Here is a 16,111-nt window from a genome sequence, read left to right as displayed (position 1 = left end):
AAAGACCACAGGGAATTTTGGATAGAAAAATGAATGGGTCTCCTCCCTGGCAAACAGGTCATGGGTTTGATCTCAAGTCAGAAGACCCTTATGCTGCAGATGTCTGTAAAGACTCACCAGCCTTTGCAATTGAGCCCTGTTACTGAGGGAACCAGTCCTTCTACTTTGACCACATGCTTGCTTTACGAAGTGCTGTGTGGTCACAGAAAACTTTTCTCGGCCCTGAATACCAGTTACCACAAATGATCAGTGGCCCTAGAAGCAGTTTTATGGCCACAGCCTGGGGCAGGGCAGAGGAGGCCAGCCAGTGGTCCCTGGGCTCCCAAATGTATAAGCTCCGGTCAAGGAATGCTGGGCCTGGAGAGCAAGCCAACCTCAGCAGTCCTCTAAACGCTCCTAGTTCTGCCCAGGACTTACTCCTCATTACCAAAAAGTACAGTTTGTGAAATATGTTTGGTCTCAAGCTTCCTGTCACTGGTCTACTTAAAACTTATGCCCAACCAGCTCCCTGAAAGAGACAACGGTGTTGCAGTCTGATTAAGAAGCTTCTTGCAGTCAGCCCCTGCGTGCAGAGAACCTGAGAAGCAAACTGAAACTGGAGAGAGGTGGACACGTTCCATGGCATCATTTCTTTCCCAGGAGCTCAGGGTTTTCAATTGAAAGACACAGGAGGAGGGCTGAGTGGGCGCCGGCACCCCCTGGCAATGACACTGGGAGGGACTGGGCCCCTCCTTCCTAAGCTCTGGTTCTTTTCCCTTTCTCCTCTTACTGACCTTGAGATCAAAGTGAGCAATTTTCTTTGTGTGCAGGTAGTTCACCCCATCCAGGATCTGCTTAATGAAGCTGGTGGCCTCCTCCTCACTCAGTGACTCCTTCTGGGCCAGGAAATCGAAGAGCTCTCCTCCAGACACTCTGCAAGACACCAGCGGGAGGGCCCAGGCTCAGTCAGCCTTGTGTGTCAGGAGGCCAGGCTGACAGGTGCAAGCCCTGAACCTGACAAACCACGCCCCTCCCCGGGGACCCTGTATGGCAGAATCCCCCTCACTCATGTCATAGGCTTTATCCAACCAGCACCAAGAACTGACTTGGCTTCTATTAGCTGTGTTCTTTCTTTTGGATCACAAGGGCAGGAATCACCCTGAGGGTGTTGTCAGAAGGGCCACTGCTTACACTCTAGGCCCACCTCCCTGGTTACCCTGGATGTGGCCCTCTCCCCGCCATATGCCTGAGATGGCAGAAGACAGAAAAAAAACACTGTGAAATGACGCTATGGTCTGAATGTTTGTGCTTTCCCTCAATTCATATTTTGAAATCCTAACCCCCAAGGTGATGGTATTAGGAGGTGGGGCCTTTTGGGAAGTGATTAGGTCATGAAGACAGGGAGCCCTCATGAATGGGATTATTTTCCTTATAAGAGTGACCCCAAGGGGCTCATTTGCCCTTTCTATCATATGAAGTTACAGTGAGAAGACAGCCATCTATGAGCAAGCGAGCCCTCACCAGACACTGACTCTACCAGCACCTTGATCTTGGACTTCCCAACCTCCAGTACTGTGAGAAATAAATTTCTATTGTTTGTCAGCTACCAAGTTTATAGTACTTTGTTAGACAGCAGCCTGAATGGACTAAGAGAAGAAATTGATACCAAGAGTGGAGTGCTACTGTGACAAACATCTAAAAACGTGGAAGCAGCTTTGGAACTGGCTAACAAGTAGGGGCTGGAAGAGTTTTGAGGAACAGGAAAGAAAAAGCCTACATTGCCATGAATGAACCATTAAGGGTGATTCTGGTGAGGGCTCAAAAGGAGAGAAGGAGATTTCTCAATCTGCTTAGAGAATACCCATGTGGGCATGAAAAGAATATTAGTAGAAATATGGGTGGTAAAGGCCATTCTGATGAGGTCTCAGATGGAAATGAGGAACGTGTTATTGGGCAATGGAAGAAAGACCATCCTTGTTATAAAGTAACAGAGAACTTGGCTGAACTGTGTTTGTTTCCTAGTGTTTTGTGGAAGCAATAAATTGTGAGCAATAAAGTTGGATATTTGGCTGAGGAAATTTCTAAGCAAAGCATTGAAGGAATGGCCTGGTTTCTCTTGACTGCTTATAGTAAAGTACAAAAAGAAAAAAATGATTTAAAGATGGGATTGTTAATCAAAAGGGAATAAAAACTTAAAAGTTGGAAAAATGTTGAGCCTATTCATATCAGAAAAAAATGAGAGAATCTGTTTGGGAGAGAACAAAGGTATGACCAAGCACTGTTTGGTAAGGAGATTAGTGTGATCGGCCATTGCAAGGGAAGCCAGGTGCTATTCATCAAGACAATAGGGAAATTAGTTAGCCACCTAAACAGAAGCCAGGACCTATTGTCCTAGACTGTTAGAATGACCCTGAAGTCATTTCAGAGATCATGGAAGGTAAGGGGAGGCCCCTTTCATCACAGATCAGTAGGTTAGGGCCTTGGGGGCAGAATGGTATCAAAGGAGGGGCCTCCACTGCCCAGTGCTGCCTTAAATTGTAGGCTCTGCTCCCCAAACTCTGTTGCCACACTCCTTAGCCACACCAGGTGCGGCTCCCCGAGGGCAATGATGTAGCATGCTCTGTGCCAAGCAAAGCTGGTGGGTGTGTGTCTGCCTCCACCTGGATTTCAAGCTCTAGGCAATGGGCAGCAGAGCCATGGGGGTGGGGTTGCCCTGAGACTCCAGACCAGTAGAACCACTAGAGTGCAATTTCAGCCTGGGAGAGCTCCAGGCAGGCAACTTCAACCCAGTGGGCCTGGAAGGCAGAGCATGGAGCCAAAGATTATTCTGAGACGTAAGGTTTTGAACTAGCTTGGGACCTGTCACTCCTTTCTTCTTTCCTACTTCTCCCTTTTGGAATGGGAATGTCTATCCTATGCCTGTCCCACCATTGTGATTTGGAAGCACATAACACATTTGAGATCACACGTTCACAACTAGAGAGCAATTTGCCTCAGAACCAATCATACTTTGAGTCTCCCCCATATCTGATTTAGGTATTTGAGATGAGTCTTTGGACTTTAAACTTTGGAGTTGATGCTGGAATAAGTTAAGGCTGGTGGAGCTATTGGGATGCAATGAATGTATTTTACATTTGAGAAAGACATGAATTTGGGGGGCCAGGGACAGAATGCTATAGTCTGAATGGACTAAGACAGCTGATAAAGAGGAACAAATGTCAGGCCAGAAACTGGAGACCCAGGTTCCATTCCAGCCCTGCCACTGACCTTGGACAACTCGCTTCCCTTCTCTAGGCAGGCCTTGGTTTCCTCTCTTGCAAAACCAGCATCCTGGACAAGATGGCCCCTAAAGCACCTCTTCTTTAATTTTACAAAAGATGGCTTGTTCGTAGGCTCAAGAGAATCTAGTCATAGTCCTAATTTAAACATAAGACCCCGCTAATAATATTAATCTCTAAAAACTCTAGAACACTACTTTTTTCACACTCCACACTCATGCACCCTATGGTTGATGTGACAAGAATGGAGACCCACAAGGCAAAAAGAATCTCCCCTGGGGTTTAGAGTTGCTAGATAAAGTAGGTTTTTACTTGCTAAATCTGGCAACCCTCCTGGACTTGTTTATCCTCTGACAGATGCTGCGGTATCCGGGCAGCATGTGCTTCTCTGGGCCTGGGACAGAGCCAAAGGTCACTACACTAAAAAAAAAAAAAAAATCTCAGGAAGAGATCTGGGCCAAGGAATCCAGGATCTTGGGATTATTTAGAGAACCTGTTTACAGTGCAGGTTCCCTGGTCCCACCATGGACGTTAACAAATCAGGTTCTCTGGCAGAGAGGCCTTAGAACCTGTATTTTTTACAATAACAACATAATATTAGTAATTAATATTCACTGAACACTTACTCTATGTTACATGATTTAAGCACACTCATTTAATCATCGCAATACTCTCTGAGCTAACGATCATTATTTTCCTGTTTCACAGTTAAAGAAACAGAGGCTCAAAAAGGTTAAGTGACTTGCCCACAGTCACATGGCTAGTAAGTAGTACAGTCAGGATTCAAATTTAAGCAGAATGACTCTCAACTACTATTTCACACTGAGTATCCTCAGATGATTCTCATATGGCCAGAATGGCTCTACCCCAGCTTTGGGAATCACTTCCTGTCACTTAGTCCATCCTAAATAAACAGCATCAATATTCTTTTCTCCTTTCTGTAAAAATGCCTAGAAACACACCTAGACCCACTTAATAATCTTAGCGCCGTGAAAAGAACAACTGGTATGATGTGGTGCAATAGGAAATACACAGTGACACTTCTGACACATTGTGACCTAAAAAATTGAACCTAAATCTGCTTAAGCCTCTTGTTTAGCACTATCAACAGAATTTTCTGCAGTGATGAAAATGTTCTATATGTGCTGTACAATACAGTAGCCACTGGTCACATGTGATTACTAAGCACTTGAAATAGGACTAGTGCAACTGAGGAACTGAATTTTAAATTTTATTTAATTTTAATTAATTCTAATTTAAAAACTGAAGTGGTGTAAAATATTTCCCATGAAACATAACTTTATTGTTTTGATAGGATTGCATTTCAGTTTAACCGTTGCATTGCATATGAGTTGAGAAGTGCAAAATTCACACTGGATTTTGAAGACTTAGTATGAAAAAAAGAACGTAAAATATCTCATTAACAATTTTTATATTGACATGTTAAAATGATATATTGTATATGTTGGGTTAAAAAAAATATTGTTAAAATTAATTCACCTCTTTATACTTATTCAATATGGCTACTAGAAAAAAAAATTCAAAAATTTAAAATTATATATGTGGTTCATAAGTACATTTCTATTGGAAAACGCCAATAAGAAAGGTATCTTTTCTAGATCTAACTATCAGTTTACAAGAAATACAGGGGATAGAGGAACAAGTTCCTACCATGAGGGAGGAATTAAGTCTAATGCAAACTGTAAGATCATCAATGGGACAAACAACCTAGTTTTTCCAACATATCAATACCACCAAAAAAGAGAGAGGAAGGTGAAAGGGTGGAGTGAGAGAGACAAGATAGCACATTTGTTTGTACTATCTCCTGGAGCTACAGTGCCCCTCTGCACAGAGTGAGCTGGCTGTGGCCTCAGGTGGCTGCCTGGGTGTTGGGGATGAGGCTGGGGTATCAGTTTCTCAGTATCTCATGAGTGAGGTCATCCTGTCCCTCACTCCCACCTGGGACAGGTGCTGGAACCTGGCGCATCCTCCCAGCTGCTGAAGGAGTAACCCTGAGTCTACTCTGCAGACTGGGGTCAAAGGGCCAGGACAGTCACCCCAATCCTTCCGCAACAAAGACTCAACCTTCACTTTGGGGTGGGGCATGTGAGAGTACTAAGGCTCAGCTTTTCTTCTTGTGAAACAGGAGTGGGGGGAAAAAATATGGTCTCACCGCCACCTTCAGAGGTGGAGGTGGGAGTGGGAGGAATCTTGCTGCAATGTTGGATAAGTACTGTGAGATCCCTGATAATGCCCTTGACATAAATGCCACACACCACATCACTATGGGGAGGGGGAGGGCAGGAGTGGAAGAGGGCTTGGTTTAGAGTTTATCTGAAGTTTACCACCAGTGCAATGTGCTTTCTCAAACATTCCCTCACTGGAGCCTCACATCTGCCCTGGAGGGTAAATGGAACCTCTGTCCCCATTTGTCAGATGAGGAAACTGAGGCCTCAAGAAAACAAGTGGCTTACCCAAGGTCACACAGATAGTAAGTGGCAGAACCAGGATTTAGACCCAGAGGGCTCAGCCTCAGTCTATCACATGTCCCCTCTCACCACGATCCCTCCGTGTTACAAAGCCTGAGTTGCTGATGCAAGAAGGAAAGCCTCCAAGCCACCCTGGGCACTGGGCAGCCCTCTGGGTCTGACACCCCTACTCAGCTGCATCCAAGCCCTTACCACACTGGGCTTCACTGTTGGTCCCTCTCTACCCAGCCAGATTATGTTTGATTCTACAGCATCTGGTGTGAGAAAGACACTCAATAGAAGTATGGTAAATAAAAGAACAAAAGAAGGATATAAAACATTAAAAGTATCAACATGGCTGGGCATGGTGGCTCATGCCTGTAATCCTAGCACTCTGGGAGGTTCAGACAGGAGGATTGTTTGAGACCAGGAGTTTGAGACCAGCCTGAGCAAGAGCAAGACCCTTTCTCTACAGAAAATAGAAAAATTAGCCAGGCATGGTGGGGGCCTGTAGTCTCAGCTACTTGGGAGGCTGAGGCAGGAGAATCACTTGAGCCCAGGAGTTTGAGGTTGTAGTGAGCTATGATGACACCATTGCACTCTAGCCTGGGTGACAGAGCTGGTGAGGCATGGTCTCCTTGGGATGAAGAAGGGAACAGCTCCTATGGCCCTCAGACTCTCCCCCAGGGACTCAGAAAGGTGGGAGGCTGATGACCTGCCTGGGGTAACTGTCCAAGCCCTGGACACCAGGCTGGGGACATTCACATCAATGCTCAGTCACCTCTTTTCATAGCCCAGTCAAGGAGCCTGCCTTTTATTTCTTTTTCCCCCTAACAGTTTCTGGCAAGGGCTTCTCAGCTGTAAGGCCTCTGCTCTGGAGTCATTCCCCAACTCCTTCCGGAGTTCTTTCCTTTCACATCTTAAATCTCTTTAAGATAAAAAGCAAAACCTCAGAGCCTGGCCTCCTCTCTTCTCTGGTATTCCCAGGATTGTCTCCTTCCTGTTAATCTGACCTTTGCCTCCTTCCTCCCTGCAGGTTGGTCTGCCTGCTGGAAATGCTTTTCAGACTCTTCCGGGAATGTGTGCGCAAATGCCCTGCGTAGGCAGCAATGGGGGAAGGACGCTGCCAGAGCTGCTGGGCCCCAGGAAGCTGGACTCAATTCGGGGAACTGGGAAGCATCGCCGCCACCCTGAAGCACTCTGCCAGGCCTTTCTCTGGTATGCAACCACCAGGGTATCGCTTCCCACAGGCTTGGAGTCGAGGAGGCCCCAGAGCGGACAGGGGCCAATGACAGGAGGCCTGCCCAACCCTGCAAGGGGAGAAGTACATTTTTCAAGGCAAGCTCCACATGTATCATGAGTTAATCTACTGAGATTTTGAATATATTCTTTATACCATACAAAAGTCAATTTATATGGACAACTAAATCCTTCCCAACCCTGCCTTCAGTAGCCATGATCAGAGGCAGCTGCTTCTAAGGAGGTCACAGATGGGATAACAACAGCTGAAGGGAACTTAAACCAGGCCTGGGCATGTCCTGCTAGTGCTGGGCACTTCAGTGGAAAGCAGGAGGAAGCCCTGCAACAGATAACAGTTGCTGAGAGGGGCAGTGGGATCAGGGTAGACTCATCCATAAAATCTGCAACTGAGCACATTTTAACTAAGGAGCTGGACACTAATACCATGTTCAACTATTGGCAAACCCACTTACCTATTAGAGCACAGTGAGGATCAGGAGGCCAAAGACTCCTGATCAGCCCAACAGGAATCACCAAGTCCAAGCACAAACTCTATGAACTCCTCTCCTGGGAGGTCCTCCCTCTCAGATCCTGGCCACACATGGCTAGGCACAGTCTTAGGAAGCTTGGGTCTTTTCTAATCTCACAAATCCTTAGCGTTCCACATACAGGCACCCTGAGAGCAATGACAGCTTGGAAGTGAAGGCGGAGACAGAAACTGTGAACAAACAAAACTCAACAAGCACAGCAGCCCAAGCAAGTCACGGGAGCACCGGCGTGACAGCTGATGTTATGCACGGTGCACCTGCGCTCACTAGAGGGCTCATCACTATTGGCTGACTGTGAGCCTGCAAGGGGAAACAGGGACATCTCAAGAGCAACCCATCTACTCCTGGGTTTCTACAAACAGGGAGAAGCAGGTAATTTCCCCAGCAATTAAAGAAGTGCCAATTAAAACAATAAGAAAGTATCAATTTGTAACTATGAAAATCAATAAATAATGAAAAATGTTTTATAACCAATGACCAGGGGTAGTAAGGCTGCAGGCCAACAGGACCAGTCCTGCGCTGCAGTGGTGCTGGTTACCCAACACCCTCCCTCGAAAGTGAGGACATCAAAGCCCCAGCAATGCAGCCTTTGACCTAATCACTCCACTCCTGCAGAGTTTAGCTAAATCCTAAGGATTTAACTGAAAGACTTAAATCAAAATAAAAGGCGGAACCCAAGGGAGGAAAGTTGTTTTAATCAATATAATTTGTAAAGGTCAAAAGTTAGGAAATAAAAACCAAATGTCCAACGATAAGGAAACACTGGTATGTAGTTCAATGAAATAGGGTACAGTCAGTTAAAAGAGAAAAGGCAATTTATGGAATTATGTTAACTGGGAAAAAAAGTAGAGCAGGAAATTATACAAGCACAATGATTGTACACAAATAAAGATTGAGGGGAACCACAGAAAAACATAAATAGCAGTGTTTGGATGGTAGGATCATGACTGTAGTATCTTTTTAGTTCCTGAAAGGTTTTTTTTTTTTTTTTTTTTTGGTAATAAACTTTTAACAAAGTGGCCTGGCCTTCCCAGCAAGGTATGCTTGTCATTCTTTCTTGAGAATCAGGATGCCAACTGCTAACCCTTGCCCTTGGGGCATGCCACACCTCGGGCTGTCCACACCTGGGGGACCCCATCTGGCTTCTTTTTTTTTTTCTCTTGAGGCAGAGTCTCACTCTGTCATGATGCAGTGGCATCATCACAGCTCACTGCAATCTCAAACTCCTGGGCTCAAGTAATCTTCCTGCCTCAGCCTCCAGAGTAGCTGGGACTACAGGAGCACACCACCACGCCCAGCTATTTTTTTCTATTTTTGGTAGAGATGGGGTCTCACTCTTTCTCAGGCTGGTCTTGAACTCCTGACCTCAAGCAATCTTCTCGCCTCAGCCTCCCAGAGTGCTAGGATTACAGGTGTGAGCCACTGCGCCCGGCCCCCATCCGGCTTCTGTCTGGGTCAGGCAGGTGCATGCATCAACTAGTCCAACTGGCCAGGAGGTCCATGGGAGAAACACGGAGGACATTGGCAGCTAGAGAAGGGGAGAGCACGAGCAATTCTATACATTTAGACACTGAAATGGATAATTTAAGAATCAAATGCAAGAGTATGCAATTGCCCATCTGCTACTTAAGTCTATATCCTGCCAACAACACAGTTGTTCTCAAATTAGAATGATCTCAAATGTCAGGTGGTCCACCCAATCTGTAGGCAGGTTAAGGATGGCTGCCTGGTTTATAGATGAGATCTGAAGCTCAGAGGGTTGAGGTGACTTGCCCAAAGGCACAAAATCAGGGACGGCTGAGACAGACGCCACCATTTCCCTGCTAACTGGCAGATGCATACATGTTTGTGAGGCTCAGAACATTCTTAACATGGGGCATTTCTCTGGACTAGACACAGCCACTGTGACTTGTGCCACAACCCAACTCAAACCCTATTGTCTGCCAGAGCCCCACTTCCCTGTTCCATGGAGATGCCTCCAGGAGCACAACAGGGTTGGCCAGCCACCCCTCAGAGTGGTGGTGTTACCTATCCAAATCCCACTAAGCATAGAGAAGTCCTCTCCTAGGCCAGCATAAGGCCAGCCCACTTCATGCCCACAGGTGTCTGCACCAGCCATGTGGACTCAAGTCGGGCCCCACCACTTCCTGGCTATAGGGTCTTGTATGTGATCTGGCTTAGAGCTCCTGTCTGTAAAATGGGGATGAGAAGAGCCTCTGTGTGACAGCTCTGTTATGAGGATTAGGTAAGGTAATAGCATTTGGCACAGTGAATACAAAATAACCTCTCCATGTTAGTAAGACATTTCCTTCATCATAGTCACTGTAAGGATTGAACAAGATGACAAATATAAAGCACTTAGCAAATGCTTGGCTTACAGTAGGGCTTCCTAAATAAGAGCTATAATAATAAAGGCGTCAAACACAGCACAAAAGCAGTGGATTTTCCCCAGGAAAGGGCTGGAGAAGAGCTTCCCAGAGCCCGGAGGACATCTGTTCTTCCCCTGCTCACAGATCAGATCCCTCCCTGACAGCCTCCCCTGCTCCCCTCCCCACGCTCCTCCAGCCAGGAAATGACCCCAGTGCAGCCATTTCTTCCCTTTAATCCCCACGGCCCAACAAAAGCCAGACTTAGACCATCGTCCTCAGCCCCTGCTACTCAGCAAGCTCAGCCCTCCTTTGGCCCAGTTTCAGAAGGAGGCCGGGGGTAACTGAGACAGAGGGAAATTGACTTTACCTGACTTCATCTCCTCTGGCCGAGCTTAGCCCAGGTTGCTGCTGCCCCCTGGGGCCTGCGGCTGGAGCTTCCACCACCCTGCCTGCCCCTGCTGCCCCTCCACGGTCCCAGCACTCCACTCACAGCTCCAGGATGAGCACCACGTCGGTGCGGTTCTCGTAGACGTCGTGCAGTGTGATGACGTTGGGGTGCAGCACCTGCCGCAGGATGCTCACCTCCCGCTCGATCTCCTCCCGGCTCACGCCACGCCGGCTCGCCCGGCTCTGCCGCTTCTTGATGAACTTGGCGGCATACTCCAGTCCCGTGCTCTTCTCCCGGCACTTCTTCACGATGGCAAACTGGCCGCTGCGGGGACATAGACCCACGTGATCAGGTTGTCATTGTGGCCATCGAGGAAGTGACCCCACTGTCAGCTACCAGGCCATACTAATTCAGAGTCATTCTGCCAGGACAGGACAGATCGTCCACCAGACAGCATCCCCAACTGGCTGATAGCCCGTGACTGAGTTGGGGCAGGCACTGGGCTTCCCTTGTGTTCATATGAATCCTATACCTTTTACTGGGAATGAGTGTTAGTATTGTCATTCCCAGTGTACAGAGGTGAACACTGAGGCCCTGAAAGGTCATTGATCAGGATGACACAGCCTTGCCATTGCAGAGCCTCAGTTGGAACCCAAGTCTAGTATCCAGCAGATGAAATCGCAGTGTCCATAAGCAGATCCTGGTTTGGGTGGGGGTTGGAGTGGAGGCAGCCTAACACAGTAAGCTATCACAGTGGGAGACCATCACAGTGAGGGGGCTAGCATGACCACAGAGTTGTAAAATTAGGAAATCGAGGCACAAGGAGAAGTCAAGTGATTTGTTTGAGGTAATCACAGAGTTAATGGCAAAGCCAGGCCTCAAAGCCAGACAGCCCACTGTCCACAAAGCCTCTGGGACAGTTTAAGGAGTCCAGATCATGCGTAGTCCCCTTCAGGCGCTAGCGCCTAGGGCTGGGCCTGGAAATCCCCTCCAGGGACCGAGACAGCAACCACGAAATGGTGTCCATGCCAGAGTGGCAAGCTGCTCTAAGCCAGCTTCCCCGAGTGCTCGAAGGGCAGCCCACCCCACGGGGAAGGGCAGCAGCCTTCTGCTTCTCCATCGCACTTCCAGAAATCAGCAGGAGCAGATCAAAGTCCCTGGAGCCTTCCTAGTGGCTGTCCCTCCTGGGCGTCCTCCCAGTCCCTTTCCACCACTGCCCACCATTGCCCCAAGCTTTCTTGCCACCCAAAATGCCCACTTCTTGGGGTAACTCAGAAAGTTTTAGGGTTCAGCTGAATGGCTTAATAAGGGTCCACCAGACTCCAGACTTAGGATACACTTTCTTAGCGGCTCTTGGGTAGAAGTCACACGCAATGAAATGCTCTGGATATTTGCCCCAGCCCAAAAAATAGCACTGCGTCTGGACCACTCCATTATCAGAATAATCCTCAGTGAGACAGTCTTCAAAATAACCGGAGTGGCAATAACAACAAAGTCAAGTTGAGCAAGCACGGAATAGACACGCCAACGCTTTAATCCATTCTATGGCAACCACTTTAGAGATGTCACCGAACACAAATTCAAGTCTCTCTCCATCCCCTCATCCTGCATTCACTCAACACTGAGCATCTGCTCTGTGCCAGGCCCTGTGCTGGGCAGCAAGGGACAGGGACCAAAGGCACAGACAATGGGCACAAATGGAGAAGTCCTGGGGCCTGGGCTGGGCAGGGAAGGCTTTGTGGAGCCAAATTTATATTATATTATTCACTAACTCTAAAGTTTCAGCTATTTAGGCCCCAAATATTGGCTCTGAGCTGTCCACACATTAGGGACTGACGCAGGTGGAGTGAAGCCAGGCCTCTCAAAGCCAGAGTGAACACATTCAGTGGAATCTCTAACACAGATGGCCACTTGGAGCCACTTTGGGCCTCGGGGACATCGGGTCCCTTAGTGGGTGCCAGCAAACACTTGACAAAGCTTCCAGTCCCGGGCGGCTGTGAGTCTCAGCGTCAGGGCGGCCATGCTCCTCTCCTCTCCCTCTGACAGACACCTCACGGGGCTGCTGGCAGGGCCTGGCATTCCAGAGTATCCGTGAGCTTTACACAGCAGCCCTGAGTTCCAGCAGGGAAAGCAAAGCTTAAGGATTTTAAGCAATGCATTTAAGTTTACAGAGTACACAGGTGGTGGCGCAGGGCTTGGCTTGGCATCCAAATCCCCCAGCTCCCAGCCCCACCCCGTGTTGACTTGTGAAGCGGCAAAAGGGTTTTTTTGTAAAGTAGAGCTAAACGTTTTAGGTCGCCTTGACATAGCTTCCCCTTTGTCTTATGAGGGAAATGAGGCATTTTCTTCTATATCACGTGCCTGAAAAATTTCTCAAACTCTCAAAAGGTAAATGAGTGTTTGCTTTTCCTGAGTTTTCTCTTTATGAGAGTGCTGCGGCAATGAGAGGTGACAGGGGCAGGCCTAACACGCAGGCAGCTTCCCCCTCCAGAGGGAAGTATTTTGGGAGCTGGTGACTAAGACAGAGCCAAATACCAGGCAACACCACTCATCTCGCCTCTATTCACTCGGGAGGGGCCTCCGCTCAACCTGCGTGGGGGCCTCAGGGAGAGCCAAGGCCCTGGCTGGTCTCCCCTCTCCTCGGGCTGTTTCCAGAAGAGTGAAGAACACCCTCCGCTAGGCCCAGGCCCCAGGCTTCACGGTCAGACAGGCCTGGCCTCAGGGACTCATGCTGTCGTTGCCTGCTCCAAGCCTTGGTTTCCTCACCTGTAAAACAGGAATCAGGATTCCCTGCTAGCGAACTGCGAAGACTGGGAATATTTGCAGGGTTGGCCCACAGTCAGTACCAATAAACGGATCATGTGAAGGCTGAGCAAGAAGCACCCAGAGACATGAGTCACTGACTCAAATGGTCTGGAACCTGCAACCAGGAAATCAGTTTAATTTTAAAAGACCCCAATGATTCCAGTGCACAGCCAGAGGGGAGAATGTCTCTGTTTTAAGCAATTAGCCAACTCTTTTAATCCCAAAGCAGTGGTTCTCAACCCTGGCTACACATGAATCTCTTAGCTCCATTTTACAGATTAAAAAAACCCTGAGGCTTAGAGAAGTTAAGTGTCCTGGTAGTTGGGCCAGGTGGCAGGGCTAGGACACAGACCCCTATCTACCGACTCCAGCTTCAGTGAGACTGTCGAGGTAACTGACCAGCACTGGTGTACCGGAGGAGTGAGGAGAGGGGCCCACGCCAGAAGGGAGGGGTGTTTTATCACTGACATTGTTTAGAATTACTGGCACGTGGTGATAATAAAAAGCAGACTGATTTTTATTCAATTTTATTATTGGATTTTAAATTCTCAAAAGACAAGGCACCCTCAAGGGCTGCATTAAGGTGGACCACTGCCAGCCCAGCCACCCTCCGTGGGAAGCCCTGGCCAACCAGACTTGTTCTGTCAACTACCCGGGGCCGGCTGCTAAAGGTTTTGTAGGGTCTATGAATAGAGTGGGTCTAACTCATTCCCTTTCTCAGACGACTCTAAAGTGCCCAAGAAGAGTGTAATTCGCCCCAAAGTCACCCATTTATCAAGGTGGAGATAAGGCAGAGCTGCACAGAATGTAGGGACCCGACCCAGGGACAAGAGGCTGTGAGAGGTGAGCGGTATCAAATGGGAAGTGTTCCGAGGCAGAGGGACATGGAGACGGGGTTCCTCCTCCTGCTTCCCCACAAAGGTCACTGCAGTTCCTCTTCCCACCCTGGAGAACACTGAGTTGAGATACCTCTCAAATCACCCTGCAAGTTTTCAGGGCCACAGTGCAGGGATAATGCTTAGAAACTTCTAGTCAAGGCCAGCCCAGGTGCAGCCCAACAGGTAGGGGAATGGAACCTTCAGCCCATGTATCTCCAAGGCCGGAGCAGCTCCAATCTACAGTCCGCAGGAATCAGATCAGCCTGATCCCAGAGGGCCCATACTCAGATCCCACAGCAACAGCCTGACTGGAGATGGTGTCACCAAGCCACCTCCCCACTCCTCTGCCTGGCTGCGGAGCCTCTGTGGCTGACCCCACTCCTATCTCCCACCTCTTCCCAATAATCCATCCTCTAGCCAGGCCACTCCCAATTCCCATGAACAAGATCCTTTCCCTCGTCGCTTTAGCAACCAACCTGTTTCTGATCTCCTATACCCAAGTTCAGAATTTAGAGTCAAAAGACCCAGGTTCTATTTCCAGCTCTGCTGCCTTTAGCAAATTGCATCACTCTGGGCCTCAGTTTCCTTGTGTGTCACACACATAAGAATATCCCAATCTCATCAGACTGTAATGAGAATGAAATGAGGCAAGGCTGTGAATGCACCACGTAAACCATGCTTTCTCCATGAATGTGAATTATTTCTTTCTGTCCATTGGATCACCATATAGAACGAATGCTGGTCTCCATTTTCCCATCCCAGCACATTCTTGAACCTGATTCCGCTGCAAGGAAGCCCATCCTCAGATCCCAGCTTAGAAACAGACAGTGCTGGGGAGGACTGTGGCAGTTGAAAAGCAGGGTGCCCAGCTGGTGTCAGGATCCAGGAAGGCAGAAAACACTTGGGAACAGAGTTACTCGAGGTGAGGGCAAGCAAAGGATCAGATGTGCAGGAAACCGACACAGAGTGAAGAAACATAGCATCATCAGAAGTCAGAGCAGGGAGCAGGTCAGGATGACAGGCCAGAGAAATGAGGATAAGGAGCAAAAATTTACCAAAAACCCGTGGGTAGTGTGTCAGGCACTAGACAGGCAAGACAAGGAGAAGCCTGCAGGGAGTAGTGGCAAAGTTAGCACGTAACAGCTGGAGATTCTAGAGCAGCAGAAACATCAGCCAAGAACGTGCAAACAGAAGAGGGCACAGGGCCACTCAGAAGGACTTTTCTCCCAGTGAATGGGCCAAGCCTGCTGTTTAAGGAACCCGTTTCTCCTCCCTGACCATGTTGCCGCTGTCTTTCTTGACAATGGCTTTTAAATTTATTTAAGGTGTGGAACCCTCTCTCAAATCTTTCACAGAAGTCTAATACGTACAAACACTTAAAAAGCTGTGTTTCTTTTGGGGAGAGGCACTCAGAGCCCATCCACTCACCATCCCCACCCATGAAGCCTAAAGGGACTTCACAGAACCCCAAAAGCTCCAGGGAATGCAGTTTAATACTGCTCTATGGCATGGAAGTTCTTAGGTGATCCCAGAGAAGTTTCAAACTGTAAATGAAAATAAAGGAGAAACAGAACACACTGGTGATTCTCAGAATTATCATCTAGTCTTTTAAGAAGTCACTTAAACTCATGGTCAACGGTGAGGAATACTTGCAGGGTAAGTATCAGGAATCAGACGTCTCCAGGGAACTGAAGTCTGATCGTTAAATGGCCCCTGTCCACAAAGTCACAGGTGGCTGCTCTGTGCTGGCCTGTGACAGCTGCTTTAACATGTTAGAGATTGTTTAGTTTCCTGGCCCTACAGACTAACTTCCTTCCTCTGGCTTTTTTTTTTTTTTTTTGATCAGAAAAACTCCGAAAGCACAAAAAGGAAGGAACCATTTAGCGGAGCCAAGTCAGGCTGAAGTATGATTGCTCTTTGGAACCGACTTTTAAGTTTTAGCACATTTGATGCTGTTGTCAAATGAGCATGAGCCCATAAATCCAAGACCTGAAATAAATTAGGCTCAATTTAAGTCAGACTTGCCTATATATAGATTTTCACTGAAAACACACCTCAGTGTCCTGTGATATTTCCCTTAGTCTAGAATCTAGATTTTAGACGTAGGTACCACGTAGGTTACTAAGGAAGTGCTGGGCTTGGAGGGTACCACCCACCTA

At 48.0% G+C, this 16,111-nt stretch overlaps 1 protein-coding gene across 2 annotated transcripts in view; it reads right to left on the bottom strand.

Moving 5' to 3' along the window:
* DAPK2 (death associated protein kinase 2) overlaps nt 1-16,111 on the bottom strand; it is a 110,035-nt gene that overhangs the window by 43,781 nt on the left and 50,143 nt on the right. For both annotated transcript variants that reach the window (XM_069482935.1, XM_069482927.1), the window contains exons 3-4: nt 10,372-10,593; nt 774-912 (exon numbers count right to left, since the gene is read on the bottom strand). In XM_069482935.1, the coding sequence (XP_069339036.1) occupies nt 774-912; nt 10,372-10,593 (361 nt within the window). The remainder of the gene's footprint in view (nt 1-773; nt 913-10,371; nt 10,594-16,111) is intronic.

The sequence above is a fragment of the Eulemur rufifrons genome, chromosome 2 (assembly GCF_041146395.1).
Source record: "Eulemur rufifrons isolate Redbay chromosome 2, OSU_ERuf_1, whole genome shotgun sequence".
NCBI lineage: Eukaryota > Metazoa > Chordata > Mammalia > Primates > Lemuridae > Eulemur > Eulemur rufifrons.
The sequence above is the reverse complement of the archived record's forward strand: the minus strand, read 5'-3'. Positions and strand labels throughout refer to the sequence as shown.